Source organism: Aphelocoma coerulescens, chromosome 17 (genome assembly GCF_041296385.1).
Source record: "Aphelocoma coerulescens isolate FSJ_1873_10779 chromosome 17, UR_Acoe_1.0, whole genome shotgun sequence".
NCBI classification, from domain to species: domain Eukaryota; kingdom Metazoa; phylum Chordata; class Aves; order Passeriformes; family Corvidae; genus Aphelocoma; species Aphelocoma coerulescens.
Window position 1 is genome coordinate 4909539 of NC_091030.1, and position 15230 is coordinate 4924768.

Below are 15230 nucleotides of genomic sequence, written 5' to 3' on the forward strand. Positions count from 1 at the left end.
TACAGTGGGGGCTTGTGCACCTCTATATTTTGGAGCTTTATTGCCCTGATTGTGGCCATGAGACAGTGTGGTGTGCTGAGGGTTAAGGGCAAAGGTGTTGGAAAAGCAAGGTTTCTACAAAGAAAGAGGTTTGCTGTTATAAGGCTGGAACTGCAAGTTTGTCTGTGCATTGCAAAACTGTTGTCATGTATCCATTGTCTGAAAATAAGGTTGTTCCTGGCCTGCTTTTCTCCTCTGGCTTGGATTTGTGGTTGGTAGTTGGTTTAGCAGGAATAAAAAGTGCTGTGTGCTGGTAACGGTGAGAAATGAAGCAACAAAACACAGAAAGAATCTTTTTAGTCCTGGGCTCTGAGCTGCTGTGCTCAACCCAAGCAGGTATAAGTTGGCTTAGCCAGGATTGATCTCATGGACTGTCCTGGTGGCCAAGGCTAAAGTGACAGCTGGATTTTCCAGTGAGCCATATCCTCTGTGTTCTTATTTTTGCCTCTCTTTTGCCTCCTTCTAGGGTGCCAGAGGGCCTGATGGACCAGCAGGCGAGCCAGGGTTGCGAGGTGTCAAGGTGAGTGCCAAGGCTGTTCTCAGCTGTGTTGTGAAATGCTCTGGGCAGGATCAAAGTCACATCCTCCTCCAGGAACAGGGGATGTTCAATTGCTCCATGAGGATCCACTAGCAGGGATGAGTCTGTCTTGCAACCAGAGTAAAATCTATCCAGCACTGGCATCAGGGTCCTTGCCCACGCTCACAGCTGGCTGGGGTGTTCCTTGGGGCACGATCCCAGGTGTTTGGCCTCTCAAAAGCTGCAGGGAACTGGAAGGGAAATTTGATGCACAAAAATGCAGGAGCAGATGGGCTAGGGCAGAAGAGCATCACCAACAGCTTGTGCTCCTGCTGATGTGTCTTTGTCTTTTTATTTTGCAGGGCCGACCAGGGGAGCCAGGCAGGGTGGGCCCAGATGGGCTGCAGGTATGTCCTCTGTGAGAGCCAGAGCTGCCAACCCTGGGGACACCCACATGTCCTCAGTGCCCTCCAGGCCAAAGCCCCACAGGTGTGTCAGCACATCCCCAGCTGATAATTGCTGTAAATGTGTGTTCACAGGGCAAGATGGGGGAGACTGGGGAGAGTGGAGCACGTGGCTTCCCAGTAAGTGTCCATCCCTTCTACTTCCTTTCATAACCTCATGTCCTTAAGTTTTGAGCCCTAGTCCAGGAGGAAGAATCTGGACCCTATCTTACACTTGCAGGGCCACCTCTCCCCTCCTGTCACTGGAGCATTTTTGAGGTGCACATTTCTGCCAAAAGATGTGAAGGATTGCTGCTGGGTTGGAGCTGACTCTGGTATTTTTAATTTTTCTAGGGTATCCAAGGATCTTCTGGACCTCCAGGAGCAAAAGGGCCTCCAGGCAACCCGGCAAGTATCTTATCACTCTCTCTCCATCTGTCTTTCCTTGCACACAGACACGTCATTTCTTTCTCTGTCTCTTCCCCACTGCTTATCCTGTTCCCAGTTTCTCTGTCCTTGACAGTTCCAGCATGGTCAGAGATGTGAAAGACTTGGCTAGAGTCCTAGGAGCCATAAGGAAAGACAAGGTCAGACCCCTGGAAAGCAAAAGGGAGCCACGGATCTACCAGGGGGAGTGTAGGATACAGCCTGGGGTGGATTTTGGAAGGGAAGGTAGAAAAGGACAAGGTTGGGTCTGGGACAGAAGGAGTTGGAGTGTAGGTAGAGTGGAAGGGGGAGAAGGAGGGAGGCTGATGGTGTCAGAACTGAGCCCACAGCTTTGGGGGAATCACTGGGGAAAGACACAGACCTCAAGGAGGGCCAGCAGTGCTGGACTGTGAAGGGAGAGGGTAAACCAGACACTTTCAGATTACTCACTGCAGTTGTTTTAGATGGGAGCCAGGAGGATGAAGGGTCTTCTGAGCTCTTTGCCTGTAAAGGTGCCTCAGTACACCCACTGCTGGCCTCTCCATCCCACTGGTCAGATCTTGCACAGTGAGAACTCCTCTGAGATGCGGGAAGGAACAGGTGTTTTATCTTACAGACTGTGGAAGTGATGGTCCTTCAGAAATGAAAGCAGTTGTATGAAAAGAGCCTTGTGTCTCTATTTTGCAGGGCCCCCAAGGACCACAGGGGCCACCTGGGCCTTTGGGAGAAATGGGGCATAAGGTAGGTCTGATGTTTGTTCCTGTTTGTTTTCCCCTTCCATCAGGAGTGGCAGGACTGAGGGAGGAGTAAATGTGCAGGGGAACATCCTTCCACACCTGAGAGTGTGGAACGAGCAGGAAGGATTTCCCTTAAGTCTGAAAGTCAGCTTCCAAAACAAACAGTGAAAATCAGAAATTTGAGCACCTTTTTCATCACAGGCCACAGACACCCAGCTGGTGAAAGTGCAGACCCATCTTCTCAACAGAAGATACATTTCAAAGGTGACCACACCAGGGACCAACTTTTTGCACCCAGGTGCAGAGTCAGTGACCCAATACAGAAACAATTCAGACTGAGTACTAGTCTTTCCCTCTCTCTGGTGCTGTTGCTGACACGACACAGGTTTGCCAGCCCACCCAGGTGGCCATGACAGCCCCAGCAGAGGCTGCTGCAGCCAGTGCAGGAAGCTCAGAGACGCCTTTGCTGCTGACGGCGCTGCTGGGCTGTGGTTGCCATGAAGCAGTGGCACAAACACATCAAAACCAAGCAGCAGCTGCCAAACAGTGCCCCAGTGGAGTGCAGGGGATGCCTCCATGGTTTCCCCCAACTCCTGTGTACTTTTGGCTTTATTTCACTCCCCTTAAAATAATATAGTCTTGGCTGTTTCTATCACGTGTGCCAGTTCCCTTTGCACAGCTCCGTTCCGTAGGTCCTGAGCTGTAACACAGACATGAAGGTGGCTTTGAATGCAATCTATGCAAAGTGTATGAGTCATGAAAGTTTCCATTCTCATGGCTGCTGGACCAGATGGAGCAAGCTCTCAGCATGGTAAACCACACTGGGGAGCTGGAAAGCTGCTACTGAGCCACTCTAGATGCTGCCAACCAAGAAAGTACAGACCTTCATTCAAATCTGCAGCTCCTCCAGGAGTCTTTCTCTGCACTGGCACCTCTGGAGAAACCAAAGCAGGATTTTTGCTTTCATTGGAGCTTGAATTTTCTCATTGCGTGACTTGACCATTTGTTCACAAACCCAACACACACCCTGCTCCCTCCTCTGCTTGAATCCATTTCAGCAAGCCAGGAACTGGCTTTATTCCCTGGGTAGCTCCCTTGATTATGTGCTCTTTTTCCCTTTATTCCCAACTGTAAAGAGAAGGGAGATTGTTGTCCGGAATGCAAATATCGTAAGTAAATAAACCACTTAAATCCTTCAAAGAGAAGCTTGACTGTCCGATCTTTGGGCCTGTTTTGCAGACTCTCATTCCCCATGCTTCCCAGAGGTAGGAGCAAATGTACAAACATTGAAGCTCCCAACAGATCTCGGTACTAAAGATAGTAAATGACTGTGACCCCACTATCAGGGGCTGCACATGGAGCTGGACTGAGTGAGAACAGTTTGCAAGGTCATTCTCACATCTTCCATCTTTCTATCTTAATTCCTATCTTTTTCCAGGTCAGGCACTCATTTTTGGCTCTCTGAAGGATGCCAAACCCCTCTACCGGAGTATGTGCTCACACAAGAGCAAGAAACTTTCTCTCAGCCAGTCCAGCCTGGGCTGTGGATTTCTGGTCTGAGCCCAGGCATTAGCCTTTGGATGTTTGCTGGCCCTGTACAGCCAAAGACAGCTGGCTGATGGATGTTAAGGCTAATCTGGCCAAAATTTGTGCTGGAGGGCTCAGTGTCACCTTGCTGCCCTCAGCTCACTTTAGCTGGCAGCACAATCGTGCACCTTCCTCTTTGGGAATGGGGGGCAAAGGCTCAGCTGGAAGGTGTGGCCTGTGGGGCAGCTTGACCCTCATCAAAAGGAGCCTGGTGGTGCAGAGGATGTGCTCACACCAGTGGGAATGGAGAAGTGGGGCTGCAGGGAGCAGGGAGCAAGAACACAGCCAAGCACTTCTGTTACCCACTGTACCAGCCCAGCCTGCTGGACCCTTGCAAAGAGCTTCCAAGTCTAATTCTGGACCTCTTCCCTTCTATCCCAGCTGGTTCCAGTGCTGCTCCCTGGTGGGGTTACTAACCTTAGAAAGCAGAGGGATTGGAAGGAAGTAGAGAAAGGTGCTTGGCAGAGGAGGCTGGGGAGATGGGAGGTGTGAGAGCTGATCAGAGCCCTCCCGGAATCCAGGCACGAGGGGCCTCTTTGATGCCGTGGACCCTGAGCCAGCTCCAGGGAGGTAATTGCATTGAACCAGGGCTTGGCTGTCCCAGGAGGGCTCTGCTAAAGGAATCATGTCTTTGATCTTGCTTTCTGCTTGGTTACAATAGTTTTTTTCATTATCTTGTTTTGGTTTTTTTCCAGGGACCGCCAGGCTCAATGGGACAACCTGGTCTGGCAGGTGAACCTGGCATGAAGGTAAGAAAAACCCTGAGTGCAATTTCTCTGTCAGACTGGGGACATAAATGGCAACTTGTGTTTTTGCAGGACTGAGTGACATTGCAGGTTTACCCTCCAGCAGCTAGTGAATTCAACAAAAGACAAAGTTTTAAAAACCTAAAACTGGGTTAATTTTAGCCATTTTTACAAATTCCTGAGCCCCATCCTGAGGGGGAGGCTGTCAGTGCTGGGGAGAAGCCCCATCCCAGGGATTTTGTGCCTCAAGAGCTGTGAAGGGCCTTGGAAATGAAGCTCAACTCTTTGCAGATCCAAAATCTCAGTGGAGAGGGGAGTCCCTGAGACTCAGAGATTCAGGCAGCTTCCAATTCGAAACCAGAAGAGTCTGAGGAAGGTCTCAGACTTAAAAATACCCTTAGACAAGGTCCTGCCACAGTTTCCAAGCCTCAGCTCTCTGGGGAGTGAACTCCTCTGATGGTTAAGGGGGAAGAGTGTCCTGCTCCAGACCATGAATGCACTTTCTTGTCCACATAAAAGCCATCTCTTTGTTTGAATAAAATCCCAATGCTGAGCAGCTGAGGGGGGGTTTTATTTAATCCTAACCCCCTTGGTCTGAAGGTTTGCCCCTGTGATCAGAGCTTTCGAACAAACTCTGTGTGGGGATTAAATGCAATTTTCTCTGTGCTGCTCCTGACTCCCACCCCCACCCCATCCTTTGCCATATTTTCCTTGGCAAATCTTCTGACACTTCACTGGAGCTACTGTGTCTTTGGCATCCTGATGCATGAGTGTTTAAGCTCCAGTGTTCCTGGCTGCCCTCCTTGGAGCAGGACAGGATGATTTGCACAGACCCCTTTACCTGCTGTCCTTGCTGGGAAGGTGTGCTATGAGAGTCCCATCCTGCTCCTTCTCCAAGCTGGTAGGTGCTGGAGCAAGACTGGTCTGTGCAGTCATCACTTGCAGAGCAGTTTGCTGTGGGATGAGGCTTATGGATATCTCAAACCTTTTTCCCTTGAATCCTCTGCATTTCCTGAGGTCTCTCCCATGCAAAGCAGATCGCTGGGATGGGCACACATGGGACAGAGCTGCCCTATGGCCGTCCTACCCCCAGTGCTATATTGGCAAGATCCATTTGTTTGCCAGCTCCACCGCCTTCTGTTCATTCATTTTACTGCTATCAAAGACTCCAATTCTTCTGGAACTGGGGCTAAAAGAGCTGTTGGTTTTTTCTCCCTCACACTGGTCGTGTCTGCCACCACACCACATTGCACCCACACTGCTGCTTGCCTGTGAAGGACCATGCCAGAGAATGCCTTCTGGATCTGCAGCTTCAGGCAGCTCAGAGCCCTCTGTGACCCCTGTCCTGTCAAGCATCCTTGCAACAGAGCCTGTGAGATGTGTCCTTCTTTGCTGTCCCTATGCATTGTCCCTATGCTGGGCCTTTGAATCCCCTTTGAAAACTCAGCTGAAGTTGTTTGTGTGGGAGAAGGAAAGAAAAAGTCAAAATTAAGAGTGCAATGGGAAGTGCTTCATGTTCACTCACTGTCAGTAAACAGCTTGCCTCCTTGTATGTGCTTCCTTCTTTTTAGGGTGATCCTGGCCAGTTAGGAATCCCCGGAGAGCAAGGTCTCATTGGCCAAAGAGTGAGTATGGCCACCTTCTGGTGGGGCTTCTGTGCCTCATCAGTTCCCCAGAGGTTCTGTCCCTGCTCTCCCACAGCCTGGACAGACTGACCTTCTCTGCATCCTGACCCCTGTTCCTTCTGTGGGTGGTGGAAGCACCTTCCCCACAGAGCCCATCAGCCTGAGCTCACCAGCCTCTCTGAGCCTCTCAGATGCCACTGTGACACTGAGTGTGAAAGAGGCAGTGTGGGAACAGATGTGGGAACAGACCTCTCCTGTTTGCCACAGGCTGTGTCCGTGCAGGGCCAGGGACACTGGAGCAGAAGGCGGCTTTAAGCAGGGAAACACTGGATACACTGTGCGTGGGAGGGGGCAGGGGGGGATGAATGCACGGATTGAGGCTGGCAGAGGGGCTGTGTCCCTTCCCAGGACTGAGGTCAGTTGTTGGAGCAGGATGAGGAAGCCCCAGGTTAAATGAATTCAGACTGAGCTCCTTTTCACACAAGGAGGCCTTCCTGCAGGCCAGCAGCGAGTCCATGGAGGAGAAACTGTGGCTCAGAATAGAGCAAGAGGCTGAATTCCTGCTCTTGCTCCAGGAAGAGCTTGTTCAGCATTAGGGTATGAGATAGGACACGTGTTAGAGTGCAGGACTGGGCTCCCATCGCCGCCGCTGTGAGCCAGCTGCAGAAAGCTCAGGGAAAAGCACATTTAGGCACATCCTTATGGTGTTTGCTTCTGCCCACAGGGAGAATCCGGGCTAGAAGGGGACAGCGGGCAGCTTGGGCCAGATGGGATCAAGGTAAATCTCACTCCTGTGGAGTTCCAGCTCTCACACACATCTCTGTGCACTCAGGGCCCTGTGATTCCCAGAGCCGGAATGAGGCCAAGGGGATTATTGGGTCCTCTGTGGAATAAGCCTCTGCCCTGCACTCTCTAAGGACTGTTTTTCTGCAAGCAAACAAACCCCTCCTGTTTCACTCCTCTACCCACATTTTTGGCATCTGATCAGATCTCCAAAAAGGTCAAGTTCTTCAAAATCTGGTTTCCAACAATTTGTCTGTTTTATTTGAGTCTTTACAGATCAAATTTCCAACTAATCAAGAATTCCTGGGCCTGGCAGGGGAAATCAAGAATTGTCCATCACTCTCCCCTGCACCACTGACCAGAACAATATTAGAGAGTAAAGAAACCAGATCCCTTTCCCTTGGCAGAGCCCCAGCATCTCGCTCAGAGTTCGCTCTGTATCTCACTGCTGTGAGTTTGCTACCTTGCCTTTGGAACAGGGCTCTGATTCATGTCTCTGCACAGCCAGCCTTTCCAAACAGGCCAACAATTTTGTTCCATGGAAAGAAAGAGCAGCCCATCCCACAACAATGCAGTTTAATGCTTCTTTCTAGTTAAATTATTTGCCATGTGTTTCTACTTCTGCTCATATCTCTGAATGTTGGACCAAAAATCTCTTCCTTAAGGACAGTCAAGGCTTCTGTATTCTCTTGCACTGCTAGCTGTGCCCAGGAGCTCTTGAACCAAACCAGCTCTTTCCACCCCAAATGTTTCTCTGGACACTTAACCAGATGTGTCTGTGCTCTTTAACCAGATGAGATCTAGCTGAGCTCTCCCAACACAGGTGCAAGAGGAAAATGGTTCAGTTCAAGGCTGCTTGGCTGCACATGCTGCTGTCAGTATAAAACTGGCCTTTTTCATTGTCTCCATATAATTTTGAGTGGTAGTACTGAATATTACAAAATATTTACAATATTTTATTTATCTTGATAAAAGTAGCTCCAAATTTACTTCTTACACTTCTGTGATTGCATTTCTGCTTTGTGTTCCAGTTGGTTGATCTTGCCAAATACTGAAATTTTATTATCTGCCAGATTTTTTTCATAAATTTCAATGACTGGTTTCACCAGGGGAGCTTTAAGTGGATATTGAGAAAAATTTCTTCACTGAAAGGGTGGCCAGGCATCAGAACAGGAAGTGGTGGAGTTACTATCCCTAGAAGTGGTACTTGGGGACATGGTTCAGTGGTGGGCTTGGCAGTGCTGGGTTGATGTTTGGATTAATTCATCTTAAACATCTTTTCCAACCCAAATGATTCTTTGATTCTATGATTCTGTAATTGTCAGAGCAGTGATTTGACAGGATACCCACTGCTCAGGCCATAGATCCTTTACAGGGCACAGTGACACTGTTTCACAGAGTGTTTATTGGAGCCCTGGGCTGATTTCTGTTTGGCAGCAAGAGCTGAGCAGCTGCTCCAGACAAACCCATCCTATTAAAAGTCTTTCAGCATCCCAAGCTCAGGTCTTCTGGATGAGGCAAGGGAGACTTTCAAATCTTGTCTTCCTGCCTCATTCACGTGGGAGGTTCAGGCCTTACTGCAGGAGAAGCAAAGGGGTTCAGGTTACTCCGTGTAATGGGGGAGTTCTTTCTCCTTCAGCCAAGAGGTTTTAAAGAAAAGAAACCTGGATTTGCTCCTTTTTTAAATATCAAGTGTATTATGACTCATCCTCATTCATCCTTTTTCTTGCAGGCTTTCTTCCTCTCACACTCCTGAAATACTAATTATGTGGTGGGGTTTTCCCTTGCAAGAGCCTCGTACAGGGACCCACGTATTGTGTGGGTATGAAAACCTCCCACCTTCCTCTCTTCCACAGGGAGACAAAGGAGAGCAAGGCCTAGAAGGAGAGAAAGGAGAAAAAGGCAATGAAGGACTGAAGGGAAAAGAAGGATCTCTTGGATCTCCCGGCATCCCAGGTGTCCGAGTGAGTCTGCGAAACCAGCCCTTGGTGACCCGTGGGTGCCCTGTAGTGATGAGTGTGTGAACCAGGACACTGCTTAGGGCAGGAGGTCACCTGAGATGTAATTTGTCATAAATATTATGGTAAAGCGTGTTGTTTTCATGAAAAGCTATGTCCAGGAGATGGTTTGGTCTTTCAACTAGGATTCACATGTGAGAATGTGAATCTGATCTGACACAGTCTTTGAGAAATAGTGCCTCCCTCCCACATCTTGTAAGATGGACCCAACAGGGTGATGGGGAGGAGGCCCAGAGGACTGAGAGGGGTTGAGTCTTCCCTGGTTGCTACAGCTGGCTTGGGCCTGGAGCAGGGAATTCTCTACCTTGTGCCTTCTCTGATGGTCACTTGCTTGCTTCTGGTCTTCCCTTCTAAGATTTCCCAATATAGAAAACAACTAGAAGAAATCAGCAGGATATGACTCCTGAATCCTCAATGAATATCCTGGGCATGTCTGGTTCACTTGGAGGTCTGATCTTGGTGCTCTAGAAAAAGTTTGGGTTCTGGCTCTGAGATGAGAGGGAACAGGGTAGTGTCAGGTGGAGGATGGCTCTGCCCAGTGCCTCAGTGGACTTCTCTACAAGTCAGGCCTTTCTGCTTGAAATGTGGAGTTTATCAGGTTGATGACATTGTTTATTCATTGTGATTGTTGTCTTGGATCAAAGTTAGCAGCAGCAAGGGCTTGCAAGGCTCGCTCAGCAGAGGGATAGCCCAGCTCTGTGGGATGCACGTGCTCCCCTGCAGCATGTGTCTTACCCCTCATGCAGCTGGAGAACACACCAGCTCCAGTCCCACACATCTGTGGCAAAGGAACAAGAAGCCTAAGTTGAAAGGCAGCTCTGAAATGCCAGCCCAGGCTGGGTGGGAAGCAGCAGGGCCCGCAGGTACCGCCGAGCCCGGGTGGATGCTCCATGGTGAAATGCTGATTTTCCTCTTGGTGACGTTGTGGCTGGCTAAAAGGAGTGCAGGGAGAAGGGTGTGAGGGGATGGAAGCAGCAAAAGAGATGGATTTATGTTATTTTTGGGCTGAGGTTGGGATTTGAGTACTGACTTGACTAGCAAGTGGAAACATTGGCTTAATGCTTTAATGCAGCACCATAAATGTGCAGTATAAGGCTGTAGTCCTGCCCCAAATAAAGCCACCCTTTGCCACAGGCCCCTGTACCCAACAGGGAGCCCTTTCAAGATTGGGATCACTCCACAGGCAAGGGTGGTCCCCAACACCTCAGCTCTTTTCCAGCTGCAGGCTGGCACAGCTGGACAATCGCCCTGCATGTGCTGTACTTCTGGCTGGTTCATGTGCTTATATTGTGTATGTTTTAAGAACCAATAAAAATACTGAAATCATGCAAAAGCCATATTAAGTTAAAAGTATAAAATACGGATTCTCTCAGACTCTGTCCCTGCTGTTTGCCAGCATGTCCCTGTGAACATGATGCTGTTTTCTGTTTTATTTTTTAAAAAAAGGAGTCTATAGAGCCAAGATTCCTGTTCATAATCACTCCCTTTTGTTTTTTTTACTGCAGAGTGCTATATTTCCATCTACTATTTTAATATACTTCTTTGTATTTCCTTATGCCTAAACTCAGGCAGACTTTCAGACCTGCATAAGCTCCAGATAGTGCTGCCTCCCCTGCCAGACACTGTTACCTAATACACAGGCTGGTGTTCTGGTGCTCACTGAGGTCATTTAAATATGGAAGTCCTCTGACAGAAGCACAAATAATTTTTCTCTTCCCATTACTGAGAATTTCGTTCTATGTTCCCATGGAGAGTACAAATATCAGTGGGATCTTCCTTAGATTCTGTCAAGATAAGGTTTACAGCTCAGAGGTGCACACTGCTAGAGATAACTGCAAGCCCCTCCTTTCCAGCTGAGGGTTGGAAGCTGGAATACCCAGCCAAGCCATCCTCTGGAGGACATGCTGCAGAAGCCACCACAGGCACAGCCCACCACAAACTGCATGATGCACAGAAGGCTTTAAGGCTACTGGACAAAGTTAACAAAAAATTTTGTCATGGAGAAGTCATGAAGGTTGTTCACCCAAGGGCAGATGTCAAGGTGACAAACTCCTGTCCAGGATTTATATGGTGGCACAGAAATTGGTTGGGGAAGGTGTTGGAGGCACTTGGATTGCAGGGAGAGGGAGCATGTTGGGTTTGGGTGCTGCAGATACTGAGTGATTCCACACCACCCTGTTGTGAATGGTTTTAATACTTCTGATGTGACAGTGTAATGCTGTCCAATAATCAGTTTAGATGGTTTAAAGAACTTCAGTTATTGCATCTTCATTTGGCCTCTCCTGGCATGACATCCCCTAGTCCTTACGTCTGCTTCACCACATTCCTGCCTGGATTCACTGATGTTTTCCTGGGCTTTTCCTCAGCTCCAGTATTTGTTGGGATATCCTGCTCAGCTACAAAGGGGACAGGGAAGATGTTGGTGCTTCTGTGCCTTTAGTAGGAGAGGTGCACACACAAGGATCTGTACAGTTACCTGTGTCAACAAACTGAGCTCCATTTGGGGGTGTGAAGCTCATCTTCTGCTTCTGGAAGAGGTTGGTGTTAGTTTGAGGAAGCTGATGCCCATCTGCAGTTTTGGATACAGACAAGGTTCTCCTAAACCTTGGCTTGCCCCTGTGTTACTCCAGAGTGATACTCACAGAGGCATGCCCTCCATGGACAGCAACAATCTCTGGAAAAACCCTTCTCATCACAAGTTCCTGCAGCCACACCACATCTAGAAGGTTTGTCCTTAAGGCCAAGGAAATGTTTAGTCTTAATCTTTATTTTGCTTATGTCTACAGGAATGTGACACTTCACTATTAAGTGTCCTTGTGACAGATGTAGGAAATGAGGTGCCAGATTGTTCTGAAATGATCTGATTCCACTGGTGGTACATTTTCAGCCCGTTTTGTATATCCCAGCCTGAAGCAGAGGCTAGTGCTGGCAGAGCAGGTATAGGAGCTGGGGAATTTGGCATGACCAGCTCACACCTAACGTGGCAACAAGCCAGCATGAGGGATGGTAGGAGATTAGAGGATCTGCAGTCCTGGAGCTCCGTGGGGATGGCAGATGAAGGGACGTACTCCAGAGCAACTCTGAAAGCTGGAGGAAGCACAGAGGGTCTGTGCTGCCATTTGGGGTCATACAGAAGAGAGACACTCGCCTAGCGATCAATGGGATCAGCAGAGGCACATCTGGCTTTCCTGAGCAAGGCTTCATTTTCCAGAAAGCCATCCTGATGCTGATACCACGTGACTGCCTGAGCACAACCAAACTTCCCTCTGTGCTCAGGAAACGTTTTTCAGAGATCGTTAGCTTTAACTTGGCTCAGCCATTTGCAGCATTAACATATCTGAAAACCGGTTTCCACTGTGGTTTTGAATCTCAAACAAAAAGCAGCAGGGAGGCCCCAGTCGAGTCTCCAGGGGTAGTCTGTATGTGTTTCAAAGCCAGTGGATTTCAGCAAACAAACCTGGCAGCTGAGATGGTCCATGAGCTTCACAGCTGTGGCTGGCAGGGCTCAAGGCAGCTGGAGCTAAGTGAGTATCCTCTATCTTTTGGTCACTTTGTCCAAGTTCACAGTGCTCCATTCAGCCCCAGTTCCTGCTTAGTGGAGCAATGGGCCAGTTGTTCCCCTGGCCATAAGAGAGAAATCAAAGCACCAGTGCAAGATCCAGTAGAGATTTCCAGAGATTTGCACCTTTCCTGAGCTGCTGGCCCAAGTATTATCTCGTCACAGTGGTTTCTGTCTTCTAACAGAAACCTGTTGCCTTCACTTGACCTTGACTCTCTTCTGAACATGGCCATTTGCCCTCTGGTTTGAACAAAAAAGGGCTGAAAAGCCCTTCCCCTTGCAGAGCACCAGGGACTAATTGGGCATCTGCTTTCAGAGAGACTGGCTGGAAATCCAGACTTTTTGTATGGGCAAGGCAGAGCAAGAATATTCTCCTCAGTGTGTGGGGCACTGGAAGGTACAACAGCCTGCTAAAGCCTGGCAAGGCATCCATCAGCAGTGCAAGAGTCATGGTGTGGTTTGCCAAAATAAAAAGATAATTTATCTGCTGATCTGTAAGGCTGTGAAGGAATAGTGCCACAGAGCCTGCAACACCCAGAGAAAATCCCTGGAGAGTAATCTGCATTCACAAAGGATCTGACTGCCCATCAGAGCTGCTCATTGCATCAGAGGATGGTAAAAGCCAGAGGCTGAAGTCACTGGTGTGCCACCAACAGGTCACAGGCGAGTGGGCCCTGAGAGCAACCTCTTCCCTCCAAAAGTGCTTCCCTCTGCTGCTTCTCCTCTGCAGTGATGGAAAATGCAGCATTTTCGGCCCTTCCCTGGGAAGATGACAGATCCAGCAGTGGCTGAGGAAGGCCCAGGCCAGTTGGCAGAGGGAGGTGATGGGTTTCCAGCTGCACTCCGTGGCTCTGTGCTGTGGTTTTTGTAATGTGCTGGTTGCCATACACGGCAGACATCTGATAGCAAGGGGTTTTACAGCTCCAGGAAAGCAATTTGAGAGCCTGGAAATACTGAACAACATGCTCTGAAACAAGAAAATCCCTCATTGTTCAGCAAAACTGGGAGATCTTTCCACTTCCATTTTAACCTGAAATCTTATCTGCAGTGTCATTCAAGCCACGTCAGGACTCAAAGCTTTGAGCCAGACACTCCAATGGTCTAAATTGCCATAAACAATTACATCAGAGAAGATCTTGCTGCATTTGCTGGCCCTGCTGTGGCATGCAGATGTGCACCATCAGCCCAGAAGAGCTTGAAGGGCTGTAAATCCTTTTGCTCTGGTGCAACAAGATCCAAAGTCCTTTTATTTGCTCTTCAGGAGGGTAGGGTGACAGAGCTGGGCTGGGGTGGAGAGCTGAGAAGGTTTTTTGAGGGAACTCACAGGACCACTCTCCAGCCCAGTACAGAGCACGGAGGGAACTCATGGCTCTAGTGCTGTGGTCACTCCCCAGAGCAGCAGCAACTCCACACATGGCTCTGGATGGTGTTCTGAGGGTCCTCCCCATCACATTTTCATCCCTCTCTCCTCTACAGTCCTGAAGTTGGAAGGAGGACTTGCTGGCCAGGATGGACCTTCTGCTCTGAGTTAGCAGAACTGCTCCAGCAATGCCATGCTGAGATGGGGCTGCTGTCTGGGCCTTGCAGTGCCAGGGCAGAGCAGGAACTTCTCATCCAACATGTTGCTCTTCTACAAAGTTGTCCAAACATCACTTACAGCCGAATTTGTCCCAGAGTGGTTTTTGCTCTTTGTTCTTTTCTGTTTCCTGCCACTGAAAACATGATTCAAAGGTTTTCTGCAACAAAGCGCCTCGCTCTGCTGTCACTGAATCCAGCCATTCACTGCATACACATGAGCTCAGCCACAGCTGGCAGTACCACATCCATGGCATTCAGCTCCCTGAAAACACTGAGGTTGCCGAAGGACAATCCTGGAGTCACCACTGGTTTTAATCTCTGCTTTCCATGCAGAAATTTATGCTTTTTTTTGATAATGTGCTGAGCTGTTGTTTCCTGGAAAAGCTGGTTTTTGAGCCCTGGACCATGGGCTGTCTTTGGAGAAATTACTTGAAAGAAGTTTCTTAAACTCCCTGGCTGGAGGGTGTGGGGTCACCCTCTGACAGAGCAGAGGAAGGAATGGAGAACACCAGGCTCGGTGTGCAGGGGCGGGGGATGGTGTGGCAGTGGTAACAGCGAGATCCTCACACCCTCAATCTTAGTAAATGAGTAGTGTTACTCCAAATCCTGCCCTTGAATAATGTGTTAGGACTAGATGCACAAGATAGTAAAGTGGCTTGCCCGGGGTCATGCAGGAGGTTGGTCGGTGGCAGAGGGGGAGCAGGAGATCACAACAGGCCACACTCCTGCCCTATAGCCTGTCCTTTCCAGTAGCTGCTATATCAGCAGGGCCAGTTCTTATACTGGAGCCCAGTTTCCCAAGCTGAAGGTGTTTGCACTTGGCCATGATGTATCCTTGAGTTACAGGCCTGGAGTATCATTACTTGTGCAGACCAACACCCAGAAAAGCCATAAGCAGGTATTTGTCTTGCATCAAAAGTCAAAGGTGAACAAAGTTGCTCAGAAATGCAGTCAAATATGCTGAAAACCTCTGCTTTGAAGAGTATGAGACCAAGAGTCAGGGTGATGCCTTTCTGGGGAGCTGCAGGCCTAGGTCTCTTTGCTTCCCCTTCTAGAACCAATGTGATCATCCCTGGGCCCCTGTGCCCATAGCTGCAATCAGCTTCTCCTCTTGCTTTGATAACCAGTGCTGATGGCCACAAGGTCAGCCTTTTCTAAACATCCCACTTTAT

General features: G+C 49.0%; 1 protein-coding gene across 1 annotated transcript in view; it reads left to right on the forward strand.

Annotated features, from left to right (window-relative positions):
• The window catches only part of COL27A1 (collagen type XXVII alpha 1 chain), a 190635-nt gene that overhangs the window by 146972 nt on the left and 28433 nt on the right, over window positions 1-15230 (forward strand). Inside the window, exons 30-38 of the mRNA XM_069031565.1 lie at window positions 506-559; window positions 919-963; window positions 1096-1140; window positions 1354-1407; window positions 2113-2166; window positions 4445-4498; window positions 6067-6120; window positions 6845-6898; window positions 8760-8867. Coding sequence (XP_068887666.1) covers window positions 506-559; window positions 919-963; window positions 1096-1140; window positions 1354-1407; window positions 2113-2166; window positions 4445-4498; window positions 6067-6120; window positions 6845-6898; window positions 8760-8867 — 522 coding nt within the window. The remainder of the gene's footprint in view (window positions 1-505; window positions 560-918; window positions 964-1095; window positions 1141-1353; window positions 1408-2112; window positions 2167-4444; window positions 4499-6066; window positions 6121-6844; window positions 6899-8759; window positions 8868-15230) is intronic.